At 46.0% G+C, this 13,976-nt stretch overlaps 1 protein-coding gene across 1 annotated transcript in view; it reads right to left on the reverse strand.

Moving 5' to 3' along the window:
* The window catches only part of Dscam (DS cell adhesion molecule), a 625,182-nt gene that overhangs the window by 595,877 nt on the left and 15,329 nt on the right, over nt 1–13,976 (reverse strand). Inside the window, exon 2 of the mRNA XM_008826928.2 lies at nt 9,256–9,573. Within this exon, the coding sequence (XP_008825150.1) occupies nt 9,256–9,573 (318 nt within the window). The remainder of the gene's footprint in view (nt 1–9,255; nt 9,574–13,976) is intronic.

Genomic DNA, 13,976 nt, shown 5'->3' on the forward strand with positions numbered 1-13,976 from the left:
TTCACTGCTGTGAACAGTGGCCTTGTGAAGACGGACACAGCTTTTGTGAAGGAAGATGGTTTGAGAAAAAACACTAGGATGAGTCCACCCTGAAAGGCTCTTGCTGGCAAGCTTGAGGAATGCACGGGCAGAGGTGAGAATTCATTCCTGCAAGCTGCCCTCTGATCCCTGTGTGTACCCCACACAAGGATACATGTAGAAATCCACAATGAATAAATGACAAATGTAAAAGTCCTTTACCATCCAGACACGTAAGCACTGCCTTATGTTAAAAGCATAAATACAGCCAATAGGTATTTTCTTTAGTGTTCAAAGATGTTGAACACTTTAAAACTTCCTTAGCCATCATGGAAATGCAGAATCAAACTGCTTAGAGATTTCACCTCACCCCAATCAGAATGGTTAATGAAGAGAACAAGTGGACACCAATGATGGGACGACAGGCGTGAGGGGAACCTGTACTAACTGTTGCTGGGAGTGTAAACCCATGACACCACTATGGAAATCAGTGTGGACGTTTCTCAAAAAACTGAAAGTAAATCCAATTAGAGAGTGGTTGGTGGAGAGGGAGGTGGAGGGGCTATATCGGGATGTGTGAATAGGGGAGGGGATCTAAGTACTATGAAATTTCATTGTATGAAATACACAAAAATTCAATAAAAATTAAAAATAAACAGTCCTTTTGATTTGTCTATGGTTTGTGTGTATGTTGGGCTTGAATACCACAGTTTTGACAGACCTGCTTTTAGTCACAGTATTTCTTTGTTTCTTAATAGATCCCATCAGATTTTCCACTTTGGTGATTGTTATCTACAATTTAGTTTGGGTATGTATTCTGTGGGGTTTTGTGGGGGGGTGCAGTACATGGTATGTATAGATGTTGGGGGCTGTGTGAGGTTGCATTGCGGAGGCCTGAGGTTGATATCTAGAATCTTCCTCAGTCGCTCTGTCTTATTGAAGGAGTCTTTCAGTTGAACCTCTGACTCACTGATTCAGCTCACCAGCTTGCCTGAGGGGTCTGATCTCCACCTGGAATTACGGATGGGCCACCACACCCACTGGGGATTCATGTGGGTTTGGGGGATCCAAAGTCTGGTTTTCATGCATGCACAGCACTGAGCCATCTCCCTGGTCTAACCTGTCCTTGCAATCTGATCACATCCCGAGTCTTTTCCTGGTCATGTTCTGCTCCAACTTCCAGTGCAGTGCAGAGCAGAGTGATCCAGAGTGTGGGCCCTGGTCCCGCTCTCCTCCTCGCAGAGAAGGTTTAACTTTCTCATCATCATTTGTTAAACATACCTGGATTTCTGTAACTGCATTAGAATGAGAGAATTCCCTTCTAGTCTGTTTCGCCTTTTCTAGTCTGTTTTGTTTCTTAATCGTGAAGGGATCTTGGACTTATTGATGGTTTCCTGCATCTGTAGAAAGGGTCTTGTTTTTATTTTTAATATGTTAATATAGTGACATATACTGAGCAGTTCTCAAATCTGAAACCAACTTTGCCTGCTGGAGAGAATCCTTACATGGACATCGTGTGTTATTCTTTTTATAATTTATGTTGGATTCAATTTGCTTAGAACTTTTATATCCACATTCACAATAGATACCTTTCTATGGTTTCTATATTTTCTCATAATTGTCTGTGCCATATCTCAGGACCAGTGCAATGTTCACTTAAAATGATTTGAAAAAATAATTATTCTTCAGTTTTCTTGAATAATTTATTTAGAATTTTTATCATTTATGTCAAATGTTTCTTAGAATTTAAAGTGAAGTCATATGATCCCTGGACTTTATTATAGAAAATTGGTGTGGAGCTAGAGAGATGGCTCAGTCGTTAAGAGTCCTGGCTCTTCTGGGTTAGGCTCCCAGCACCCAAATTTTGGCAACAACCATCTGTAACTCCAGCTCCAGGGGATCTGAACCCCCTCTTCTGCCCTCTGTGGGCACTGCACACATGGGTGCACTTACATACATGCAGGAAAATTATTCACATAAAATGAAAATAATTTTTTTTAAGGCAGGGTCTCCCTGTAATCCCAGCTGGCCTGGAACTCGCTGTGTAGACTAGGCTGGCCTTGATCTCACAGAGATGTGCCTGCCTCTACCTCCCAAGTGCTAAGCTTAAAGGTATACACCACCACATCTGGTTAAAACAAAAGTTTAAAAAATGTCTCCACACTGGATTCAGGGACGCTCTGTTTCCTTCTTCTGGAGTGAGTTCAGAGATTTTTGTCTTTGAAGGGAGTTTTCATCTCATCTCTGCTGATGAATTTATGGGTATATATTTGTTCGTAACATTTCCTTATCACTATTCTAACATCTCTACCATATGTAGAGATGACCCTCCCTCTGTAGAGATGACCCTCCCTCTGTCCACGCTCCTCTCTGCAGACGCCCCTTCCTCATTCTTGACCATAGGTGTCTTTCCTCCTCCCTGTTCCCCCGAAGTCTGACCAGCAGTGGACACGTTTCATTATTATTAAGATGATGTTTATTTTATGTGTATGTGTATTGCCTGCATGTGTGTAAGTGCACTTGTGTCATGCAGTGCCCTCGGAGGTCAGAAGAGGGCGTCAGATACTCTGGAACGGGAGTTAAGGAGCATTGTTAGCTGCCATGTGGGTGCTGGGAATCAAACCCGGGTCCTCAGGGTCCTCAGTTCTTAACTGCAGAGCATCCCTCCAGCCCCAGCAGTGCGCACACACCATCACTCCTTTCAAGAACTCCTTCTCACACCGTAGTCTCCTCGTGTTCCTGCTTCGTCATCTATTTGTTTCTACTTTGAACTTAATTTTCGCTTCTATTTTGAATTCTCTCTTTGGTTTTAACTAGGAAAGTGAGATGACAGTTTGAGACCTCCCTTCACGTGTAATACGGACTCTAGGACTACACGTCTGGCCTGCTTGTGGCTTTGATAATATCCCCTATGCTCTTTCTGTAATTTTTTCATTACCATGTATTAATTCTATATGCATATATTGATGAATAATTAATTTTAAATAATCTATAGAGATCGTAGGGTTCCTAATGATATTTTCACGTGTTCCACTTCCATGCCCCCTTCCTCTGTTTTGGTGACCCAATGAGTTTCATTAGGGTTGCTTACAGGAATCTAAGAGGTCATTACAGAAACATGAGCATCTTACCCGTGGCTACACTGCTGAGACAACGTCTCTCCATCCCCTGCCGAGCATTTACTGCGCATAGATTCTCAGGGAGGGGCAGGGCCTCGGGAGCCCTCCCCATTCCCAGACAGGATGTAGACCTGTCAAATGTGCGGCTCAAATGCAGATAATTTTGGGAGTTCAAGCATGCTGTGACCATGCCATCCTGAGGACAGTGATTCACAACTCTCCACATCCTTCAGATCTTTTGTTCTTATTTTTGTGACCCTTCAGACTGATTCAAAGTGATGACGTTAAGATAGTGAGCATTTTCTTTCATCCCATCCAGAAGCATTCTAATACATTTCTTCAAACTTTGGTCAAATATTTCTCTTTTTCTTGAAACAGATGATTTATTCTTGTTGGTATGTATATGTGTATTTGTCTTGTGTGAGTCCCCATGGAGGCCAGAAGAGGGTGTTGGATCCCTTAGAGCTGGGGTTACAAGTAGTCATGAGCTTGCTGACATGGGAGCTGGGAACCCAACTCCGATCCTCCATAGAGTAGCAAGCACTCATAACCTCTGAGTCACCTGTCCAGCCCTGGTCACATCATTTAGAAAGCATTTTGTGCCCCAGTCTTTGGTGATTTCACAGAAACTTTGTTAGTGATTTCTAATTCAATTCACTTTGATCAAATAGCATACGCTATATGACTTAAGGGTCATCTGAAACTTATTTTATTGGCCAGAATGTGTTTTGTGTCTATAATCTCTGTGTATCCCAGAAAAGAACACCTGCTGTGTTATTGGAAGTTCTTTATTTAAATGCCATTTTCTTGGGTTGATCAGTGACTTCCTTCGGGGCTCCTGACTCCTGATGATTTTGTTTCTGTTTCTATCAATGACTGAAGGAGAGGCATTGAGCTCATCCACTTAATTCTGATTCGTCTGCTTTTTGCTGAGGTCACACCAGTGTGTATGACATGATTTGATGTTCTGTTATCAGGCATATAAAACCTAGGATAGTCCCATAATCTGAATTACTCAATCTCTCTTATATTATGAAATGGCATTTTCTGCACTAGCACTGTTCTTTGATATAACATATACTTGCTTGGTAATAAGTAGTATAGGACTCCAACTTTCTGTCACTATTTCATCGTGCTTTGTTTGGACAAACAGGTATTTTCTCCGTCCTTTGACTGTGAACCTGTCTGCTGTAACTTAGACATGGTGGGAGGACAATGACTGAAGGTCTGTGCTCTGGCTTTCTTCCCAGTGTGCTGGTGCTGATGGTCTAGTGGTGAAGGTGACTAGATGGCTGGCGGTACAGCCCTCAGCAGGGTTACCGTCTGGTCCCACGACAGCAAGATGTTACAAGGAGAAACCGGGCCCTCAAACTTAGTGGCTCCATGTGAGTATTTCTCAGTGTAGTAACTCCGCTCTCATTTTCTCGCATGCTGTGACTACGTAAGGGGCCCTCGCCAGAAGAGGCCGCTCCACCTTGGATGTGCAGCCTCCAAAATGTGAGCTAAATAAGCCTCTTTCAAAAACAACGTTCATAGCTTGAGGTGCTTTGTTATGCAACAGAAAAGAAACTAAAATACTGTCTGTATCTTTATATTTCAAGAGTATTTCTTTTGAGCCGCGTAATCCCGGCTGGCCGTCTCTCCCCTGTACCTGAGATGTCTGAAACATTCATCTGTGACATCAGCCTTGAATATTTACCTTTAATTCTGTCATGTGACTGTCCGATTCCTTTTCCACCACTGGCCTCGAGCTCACTTTGCTTGGTCTCTTCTCGTATTTACTCTTGTTTGGTGACTACTCTTCTCCTCCATGGTTGTCGTATTTACTCTTGTTTGGTGACTACTCTTCTCCTCCATGGTTGTCGTATTTACTCTTGTTTGGTGACTACTCTTCTCCTCCATGGTTGTCGTATTTACTCTTGTTTGGTGACTACTCTTCTCCTCCATGCTTGCTTTATTAGCTGTAGGTCTCTGGGGAGCTATTTTAATATTTATTGAGACTTACTATTACCTACCTTAAACTTATCACTGTCTGCTGTGGGGTGGTATTATACAATGCCACACATAGTAAAACAATCCTACAGTACTGTAGCTTCCTGACTTGATGCTGGTTTTAATGCTGTGGCTGTCAGACCCTTCTACATACCACACAAGACATCATTATTATCTTTGCTTAAATATTCAATTATGTTTTAAAAGATATAAAATTAGCACAAAGAAATTGCAAAGGTAGAAGGATTATTCCTAAATTGGCATAACATGACTCTTGTTAAAGGCACACCAGTGGGGGTGGTTCGGAGCGGGAACTTGATCAGATAGCAGGAACAGGGGTGGCTTAGCTGGATTCTTGCTAAAACTGGACACCAGGATGCCAGACATGGGAAGCCAAGGTTAACACTGGTGGAAAAGAGGGCTCAGAAGAGCCCAGCCAGCCTTTAGAGATCCTGTCACCGTGGCCCTGACTGCAAGGACCTCTCGGCAGCTCCCACTACATGCTATCCGTGGAGTTGCTGGCACTCACATGCTGACCCCCAGCCCGGCTTTTATGCCAACTCAGAGGCCACGTCCTGGAAACTGCAGTTTGGATAGCTGGCATTTCCCAGGTTCTTCTGTTCTTCCTTTGCTTTTTGGTCGCTTCAGATAAAAGGTTCCTACTGCTCCATCTGGGCCATGAGTCAATGTCATTAGCCACTGCTTGTCCCAGAGGAAGCAATAAACATGTTTGACCTGGTCACGTGCCCACAGGTGACTGATGTTTGCTGAGTGGCACACAAAGATGGGCAAGAGATGTTACCAAGTCAGTGACCCACCTGCAGCCAGATAAGTGGTTTTTGGTTTTGTTGGGACTACAGTGATTGCTGGTTAATGAGACACAGTAAGTGAAAAGCCCTTCACTTTTAGGGCACCTAGGCCCGGGTCAACATTGCAGAAAGACTGTGAGGGACAGAGGTCAGAGAGGACAGGGGCAAACCATGTCATCTGGACATGACAGGCCCACTGCCCTCATGAGCTCACAGCAGCTCTGTCTGCTTGCACGAGATCCAGCTAGTCCACATCCCAGCATGGAGGGACAGGGTTACATGGGCCCCCACCCTTAGCTATGGACACTGGATGGTGACTGGGGGGACGAGGGAAGAAGAGTCAGTTTTCTGGAGTGTGGCCACTGATAGGTCAACCATGCTCCAGTGCATGGCCCCACACATGCATATATTGGCAATACTAACTGGACTCAGTAGGTTATTTTAAAAAGGGAGATCTGATGTTGGAAGAGGGAAGGGAGGATGGGATTTAGGAGTTGGAGGGGAAATGGGGGAGGATAGGATTGAAATGTATTGTATGAAATTTCCAAAGAATAATTTAAAATACTTAAAAAATAAATTAAATAAATAAAATAGCTGGAGGTGGTAGCATCGCCTTTAATCCCAACACTTGGGAGGCAGAGGCAAGTGGATCTCTGTGAATTCAAGGCCAGCCTGGTTCACATAGCAAGTTCCAGGTCAGGTGGGGCTATAGAGAGACCCTGTCTCAACTCTATCCCCCAAGCAATAATAAAAATAAATATAAATATATTAAATAAAATGCTGAAGATTGATGAGAACAGGAAACCTCCGTTCAGTGAAAGAAAAAGTGATGAGACGATTTCAGACAAATCCCAACAGCACCCTAGAGGGACAGTTCTGGTGAGGGACACAGGAGATGGTGGGTGAGCAGTCCTCCGTCCCCACCTGCTTAGCTGTCAGAGATGTCACTGGACTCCTCTCTGTCCTTCTGAAGGACCATTCAGTTCTAGCACTGTACACAGGGGAAACTGTGCTCAAGTGTCCAATACACAATCTGAAAGGTTGCAGTGGGGATGAGGGAGTTGCTTAGCTGCAGAAGGTGTGTGCAGCGTGCGTGAGGGCCTGGGTCAATTCCCAGCACCAAAAAAAGCAAATAAAAACAAAAGATTATTGCAAGCTTCATGTATCATAATAGGAAGTAAAATTCAATAGAAAAGGCAGCAGGGCCACCGAGATGTCCATGTCACATGTTCAAAATAACAAAGTCAATCTTCATGTGCAGTTTAACCATGTCTCTCTGAACTTGTGGTATCATATGAATACAATAAGTTCTGTAACAAAGTTAGAGGACAGCAGTTGGAACAGCAGGGAGAGGTCTGAGGAAATGACTCAGCAGGTAAAGGGCTCACTTCAAAAGTAGGAGGACCTGAGTTCAGATCCCTAACAGACATATAAAAGCTGGGTGTGGAGAGGTCTGCTTGTAATCCCAGCACTGGGAAGGAACAGGTGGACAGAGACAGACAGATCCCTGGAGATGACTGGTCGGCCAGCCTGGCCAGACTGTGAGCTTCAGATTGAGTGAGGGACCCTGGCTTGTAGAACAAGGAGGAGAGTGATTAAGGAAGACACCCAACATCAACCCCTGTCTGCACGCACACACACATACACACACGCGCGTGCGCACACGCACGTGTGTATCTGCATGGACACATACATATATTACCCACACCCACAATCTCAAACCCACACATAAACACAAAGCAAGTAAGTGTTGAGCATTTAACCTGTCTACCTGACAGGAAACCCAAGACAGAAGTCACAGATAGAGCTATTTGAAATTCCAGGTCTCACAATACCTGGTACTGTGTAGACCATAAATATGTTCTTGTAACACACTGTTAAAAACGCTCAGCTTGTGAAACCACGGGCATTTAGGGCATCTCTCTGTCAGGCTCTGAAGTCCCTACCAAAATTTCACTGCTCTTATTTTAACAATTTTGGCATATCAACTGTTTCTGCTTCTGCCTTTCCTAAGTGCTCTCTGTGCAGGGCTGGGAACTGGCTAGCTGGCAGGGTGAGTCACTGGCGAATGTCTGATTGCTTGTCTGATGTTTGAAGCCGTCACATGCAGACTTCTAGAAACACTGCACATTTTGATCACGCCCTGGTATCTTCCAGGAGCACCTCCTCACTTGCCACAGAGATGAACCGATGACCGACCGAGACAGAAGTCAAAGCGACTATCTCCTGCCCGACCACTGTGTTAGGTCCGTCTCCCCAAGAGTTTCAGAACTCGGCTGTGCTCAAAAGCTATTTGCTAACAGAAGTCTTGCTGGGAGTTTGTTTTGCAAGGATCTGTTGACTCCGTGGAAGGAGCACAATGTGTCCTCCCTGGAAAGTCTCTGGTGTCTGTCTCAGGCCGAATCTCTGAGTTAGCTTTGTAGCGATGATGATTTTAAAAAGTCACAATATGTTGTTAAAAGAAACCCATTTTGGCAGCGCGTGACATAGTCAGAAATGTCAAAACAGGTCTTTTTATTGTTTCACTAGGAGGGAGAGGCTATTTGGTTGACTCCCTTTCCATTACAGCCCAAATTTAGGCCGTTTTCATTCCTGATCAACCATGTTTCCTTTATTTTTCTCCGTTCTCCCCCCTCCTGAGATGGCTGGAGGCACACACAGCTGTGAGCCCCTGAATCCTTCAGTCAATTTTCCATGAGGCTAAAGTATAGTAAAGTTGCCGTGCTGACTTCAGGGGTGTGTGTGTGCATGTGTGTGTGTGTGTGTGTGTGTGCGTGTGTGTGTGTGTGTGTGCGTGATGTGAGAGTGGAATATATGGACACATATGCACACATGCATACAAGGACTCAGAGCTTGAAGATGTCACACTCCATCTTACCCCTTGGAGACAGGGCCTCTCTCTGAACTTAGAGGAAGTCTGCCAGAAACCAGCAAGCCCCAGAAATCCCCTGCCTCCAGCCCCACAGCCCTGGGGTTACAGGCACATGGCCATATCATAATTTTGTTTATTTTTACATGGGTGGTGGGATCTGAACTTGGGTCTTCATGTTTGCACAGCAGGCACTTTTACCTATGGAGCTATCTCCCCAGCCCCCACTAAACCATTATTAAACTCTAGCATTAGAAAATAAAGTTCTAAAGTTTTCTACAGCTCCAACACTGTTAAAATCTAGTGAAGGAATGTTCTGCAACCATCAGCTGTGCCAACATGAGCCGCTGGGGTTTCCTGGGCCCTCCAACAGGGCCTGTCTTCTGGTAATTCTCCACCCACCCCAAGCCAGGCCCAGAGGGCACAGAGCCCGAGGCGCGGTACTCACCAGCCTTGATGTGGACATCCTGACTTCTAATTTTCCCTGAAGGATTTTCAGCTGTGCAATAGTAAGTATTATCATGGATTAAGGTACTGAAGCTTGAAGGAGGGAAGGGGAAAATCTGGAGAGTGCCGTTGGGGTGGACGTGGCGGATCCCGGGGACATCGTAGATTTCCTCGCCCGTCGCCAGGTACCATCTGAGAGTCACAGGAGGGACACCTGCAGCCGGGCAGGGCACCAGCGTCCCCGACGTACTCGCAAACACTACCTCTTGCAGAGATGCATTGACAAAGTAGAGGCTGGAGTGCGGCTCTTCACTGAAAACTGCGAGAGAGAACACAACGGCCTGTCAGTCAGCCTGGCTTCCGAGGGAGAGTCCAAGACACAACCACCAGATCCGGGGCAGGGATGGATCATTCAGCATAGCTCAGCATTCTACAGCAAGGCTGGCTCTGGGGGCAAGGTGTGGTGCCAGCTTGTAGTCTGCCTTAGACCTCTATCTACATCAGGGGACTTAGCTTTCAGTGTGGGCCCGGTACTCTGCTCTGTCCCCACAGTCATGACCACAGCTGGGCTTTGTATATATATCGGATGGTTGGGTGGTTCTCCTCCCCACTAGAACCTGAGTCTCCTGAATACCAGGACCCAAGGGCTCTCACTGCTTCCTAGAGCACAGAACCCAATTCCAAAGCCATAGCAAATGCTTGGAAAGAAAGACCCACAACCAGTTTGGGGATTAAATGCTTCGTTTACCAGGTTCACTGAGACCTAGCCACAATTTCTAAACATAATGAAACTGGAGATCCTATATAAAGCCTTTTAAATAAAACAAGTTATCAAGTCAATAATACGCATTTTGTTGAAAATCTGTGGTGATAGTGTTTTGACACGGGCATCACCAACCCCTCCAGCCTGGGGTCTCTGCTCTGAGCTGGAAATTTTTCCTTCTGGAACACATGCCCATGTACCTTGTCTAGGTAATGACACTGTTAAAATACACACATAAGATGGACCATTGTTACAGACTGCTTCCTCTTCAGACCTCATCATACACAGACTCCCATCTTTCCATGCAGAGTTTATAAGCATATTTTCATGGGTGCAATATTTTATATGACACAACATTCTGAGCTGTTTTCCTGACAATCATTTCAAGTTTAACTCCCACAAGTCAAACATCTGTGAACTTGCTCAAATCTGGCTTTTTAATCCATTTAGTGAGTGCTCGCATTTTACTCGGCATAAAATGCACTTGGAGGTTTTCTACATGAACAAATTAAACTTCTAAACCCCCCAAATCAACAGAAGGTACGTAAGCACAGTGAAGTGTGGCCCGTCAGGCACCTCTGCTTATCTGTGACTTTCTAAGAGCAACTGTCATCTGGTTATGCACTCCAAAGAGAGGAAGGAGCTCCAGAACTTGGGGGTAACCTTGCTGGTCAGGGCCAAGAGTGCCCACGTGGGGTGCCTGTTCTGGGCAGCCAGCAAAGGAGGCCACAGGGTGCATTCTGCTAACCCTGTGACATCAAATGCAAGTGCATTGGAGATGAGACAGAGAGATCCAGAGGTGCAGACTTCCAAGAAGGGCACAGACTAGAAGAGGCAGAACCGAGACTCAATATGTCTGATGAAGGATTTTAAGATTTATGTTTTGTTCTCCTTAGGACTCAAGGTGGCAAAATAGCCCTCTCCTGTGCATGCGGTGATGGGGATAGCCCAGGCCAGTTGTCACAGATGGGTTGGGACATGCCCTTTCTTAGTTGGTATTTCCCAGGGCTGGGGGACAGCAGGGATATGGGCTTTGGAGTAGGGTATGGTTACTATAAGCCTGGTGGATGAATGTACCCAGTCACTTGCAAGTACTTAAGACGCTTTGGTAAGAGGAGATGAAGAACTCAGCACTGTTTACAAAGACAACAGGGCTGGTTTTGGAATAGTAAGACTCAATGTGCTCATTAAATGAAAGGGTGGGGTGGGCCAGTCCTACCAGAAGCAGAAACCCTGAGCTGTGGAGGGAGGCTGAGGGGTGTCTGTCTGTCTGTCTGCTCACGGTTAGACAACGGCACTGCTGAGGCTGACTCCCGCCTTCCTGACACGAAGATGGCTCTGGGGGCCTCCCTCCAGGTCCCTCTGTGGAGACGATGTCTCCCACATACCCAGCTATAAAGACCTTCATCTCAGCTCTGTGATGGGGATCAGCCCTGGCCAGGGGTAACAGCTGTCTGAGGAGTCACTTGCCAGAGGTGGATTTGGAGACCTGGCCTCTAGTATTAGTCTGGAACAGGGGCGAGGAGCATCCCAGCTGGAACCTGAGTGGCCAGCACTTTGCAGAGCTCCTTTTCCATTTTCTGTCCTGCCATTTTGGCTTCCCTCCAGATGTGTTGCCTGAGAAGACGCCCCGTCAGCCTTCTGGGCACAGCTCTCCTCTGAGCAACACGCTTCACAGAATCCAACCTAAGATACCAGCAGAGATGCCACCATCCTATAGAGCAATGCATTTCTAACTTAAAGAAAATAGTAGAGTACAGCCAGCTGCTGCTCGGTGGAAGTCTCTGTCACAGCAAAAGACAGAAACGACAAACAGGAAGCTCAGGAGTGAGGTGAGATGCGGCAGCTCCATACTGTAGCGTGCGCCTACTGCAGGCAAGCAGTGTGCAAAGCCCTGGATTTGATTCCACAGAGAGGGAGGGAGAGAGAGAAAGAATATGAATGGGGGGGAGAGAATTGATTTACAAGGATTGGGGGGACAGAGGGAGGGAGACAGGAGATGAGGGACTATCAAAACTGCAGCATCACTGGCTATGGAAAAACTCTATAAACAACATCCTTACATTAAACACGCCACAGTGCAGCTAAAACGCTCCAGCTACAATTTTCTGGGAATCCCGTGAGTGTGGAAAGGGGCACTGTGTGGTTTATCTCATAAACATTTCCATACAAGAATGTTTATAGGTAGTCACATGCTACATGTATATGTTGTGATAAGCGATGAACCACATGTGACCTGTGATCCCATATAATTCTAATAGAGCAGGAAACTCCCCATCTCCTAGCGGCTGGAACACCCTACACTCATGTGTGTGGTAATACTGGTGTTCTGTCAGTCATGTGAAAAATAGCTTATTCAGGGGCACATGACACATGCTATGCTAATGAACCGCCAGGATGGGGGTTTGCATACTTCTTGTATGCATACTTTACCACTGTCTACAGTCCTGCCTCCATGGTAAATGGCACACAGTGGGCGTGACCTGGCAGCAGACCCTCCATCTCTCTTTTTCTGCTTACTGACTTTATCAAGTGGCCACCGCAAGTGATTGATGGACACCATCAAAGTGTGTGCAAGCATGTTGTGGGATGTTTGTGCAATGGGGGAATCAATTGACACTTTATTAATTGACACAAGACTGTGTTCTATGAATGCATTTTTGGTAAAATTTTATAAGCAAAACTACCATAATGATTAATCTTCATTCTCCGCTTGACTGGATTTGGAGTCACCTAGGAGACACGTCTCTGGGCATGTCTGTTAGCATGTTTGACAGAGAAGGGAAGACCCACCTTGAATGTGGGAGGCACCATCCACGGACTGGGGTTACATTAGGTTGCAACTACATTACAGTTAAGGAACAGACTATAAAGTTGAGAGAGACAGAGACAGAGAGACAGAGACAGAGAGATAGAGCAGATAAAAACTCTAAGCAGAGATCTTGGTACAGAGAGAACCAAAAGAAACCACAGCCCCTCACTGTAGGGAGGACAGTGGGCTGTGCTCCCCTTGAAACCTATACAGGTTAAATGTCCCCTTCTCCTTGAGAGGAAAAGCACAGAAAGCCATTGTCAGTCTGCACATTTCACGACATGTCTTGCCTGGCAACGCCTGGCAGAGTACAGTATCTCAGATACAGACCCCAACACCCCTTTGAGGACAGTAGCAAATGGGCTGCACCTGAGAGACCCAGCGTCCAGGATCTCTAATACCCTCATGATTACGAAGCCACAGATGGCACCACACAGATGGACAGGATACCTGTGGGTCAGAGGCAGATTTCCGCAGGGCACTGAGACGTCAGCCTGCTTGTAGTTACACATGTCTGTGGTGCCCATATGGATGTAGCTTCTATTCAGAAGCCCTACATCACCAGGAAGACATGGAAAGATGGCTTTCTCCCTCAGAAACATACCTGACCATTCCACAGCTTTCTCCCTGGAGTCAGCAAATAGATTAAACACTGTGCTGGTGGGGGCTGGGGAGACCTTTCACTTGGTAACTGCTTGCCTTGCAAGCATGAGAGCCTGAGTTTGATGCCCCAAAGCCATGAAAACATAGGCAGGTGTGGTGTTGCAGGCTTGTGATAACAGTGCAGGAGAGGTGAAGACAGTGGGTTCCCTGGAGCTTGCTGGCTGTCCAAACTTAGTCTACCCAGCAAGTTCCAGGCCAGTGAGAGACCTCAACAAAATGAGGTGGTGGGGGGCACACAAGTCTGATGACCTGAGTTTGATCCACAAAACCCACATAAAATAGGCAGCTGCGGTGGTGAGCATCTGGAATCCCAGCACACTCACAGTAGAATGGAAGGAGGGTCAGAAGAATCACCTAGAGCTCAGAGGCCAGCTGGCCTGGAGTGTACAGCACACAGAACCACAAGATGGAGAGAGAAATGATTCCCCAGCACTGTCCTCTGACCCCTGCAACACACACTGTGGCTTATATACACCTGTGCTCA

The sequence above is a fragment of the Nannospalax galili genome, unplaced genomic scaffold, assembly GCF_000622305.1.
Source record: "Nannospalax galili isolate Female #2095 unplaced genomic scaffold, S.galili_v1.0 scaffold192, whole genome shotgun sequence".
NCBI lineage: Eukaryota > Metazoa > Chordata > Mammalia > Rodentia > Spalacidae > Nannospalax > Nannospalax galili.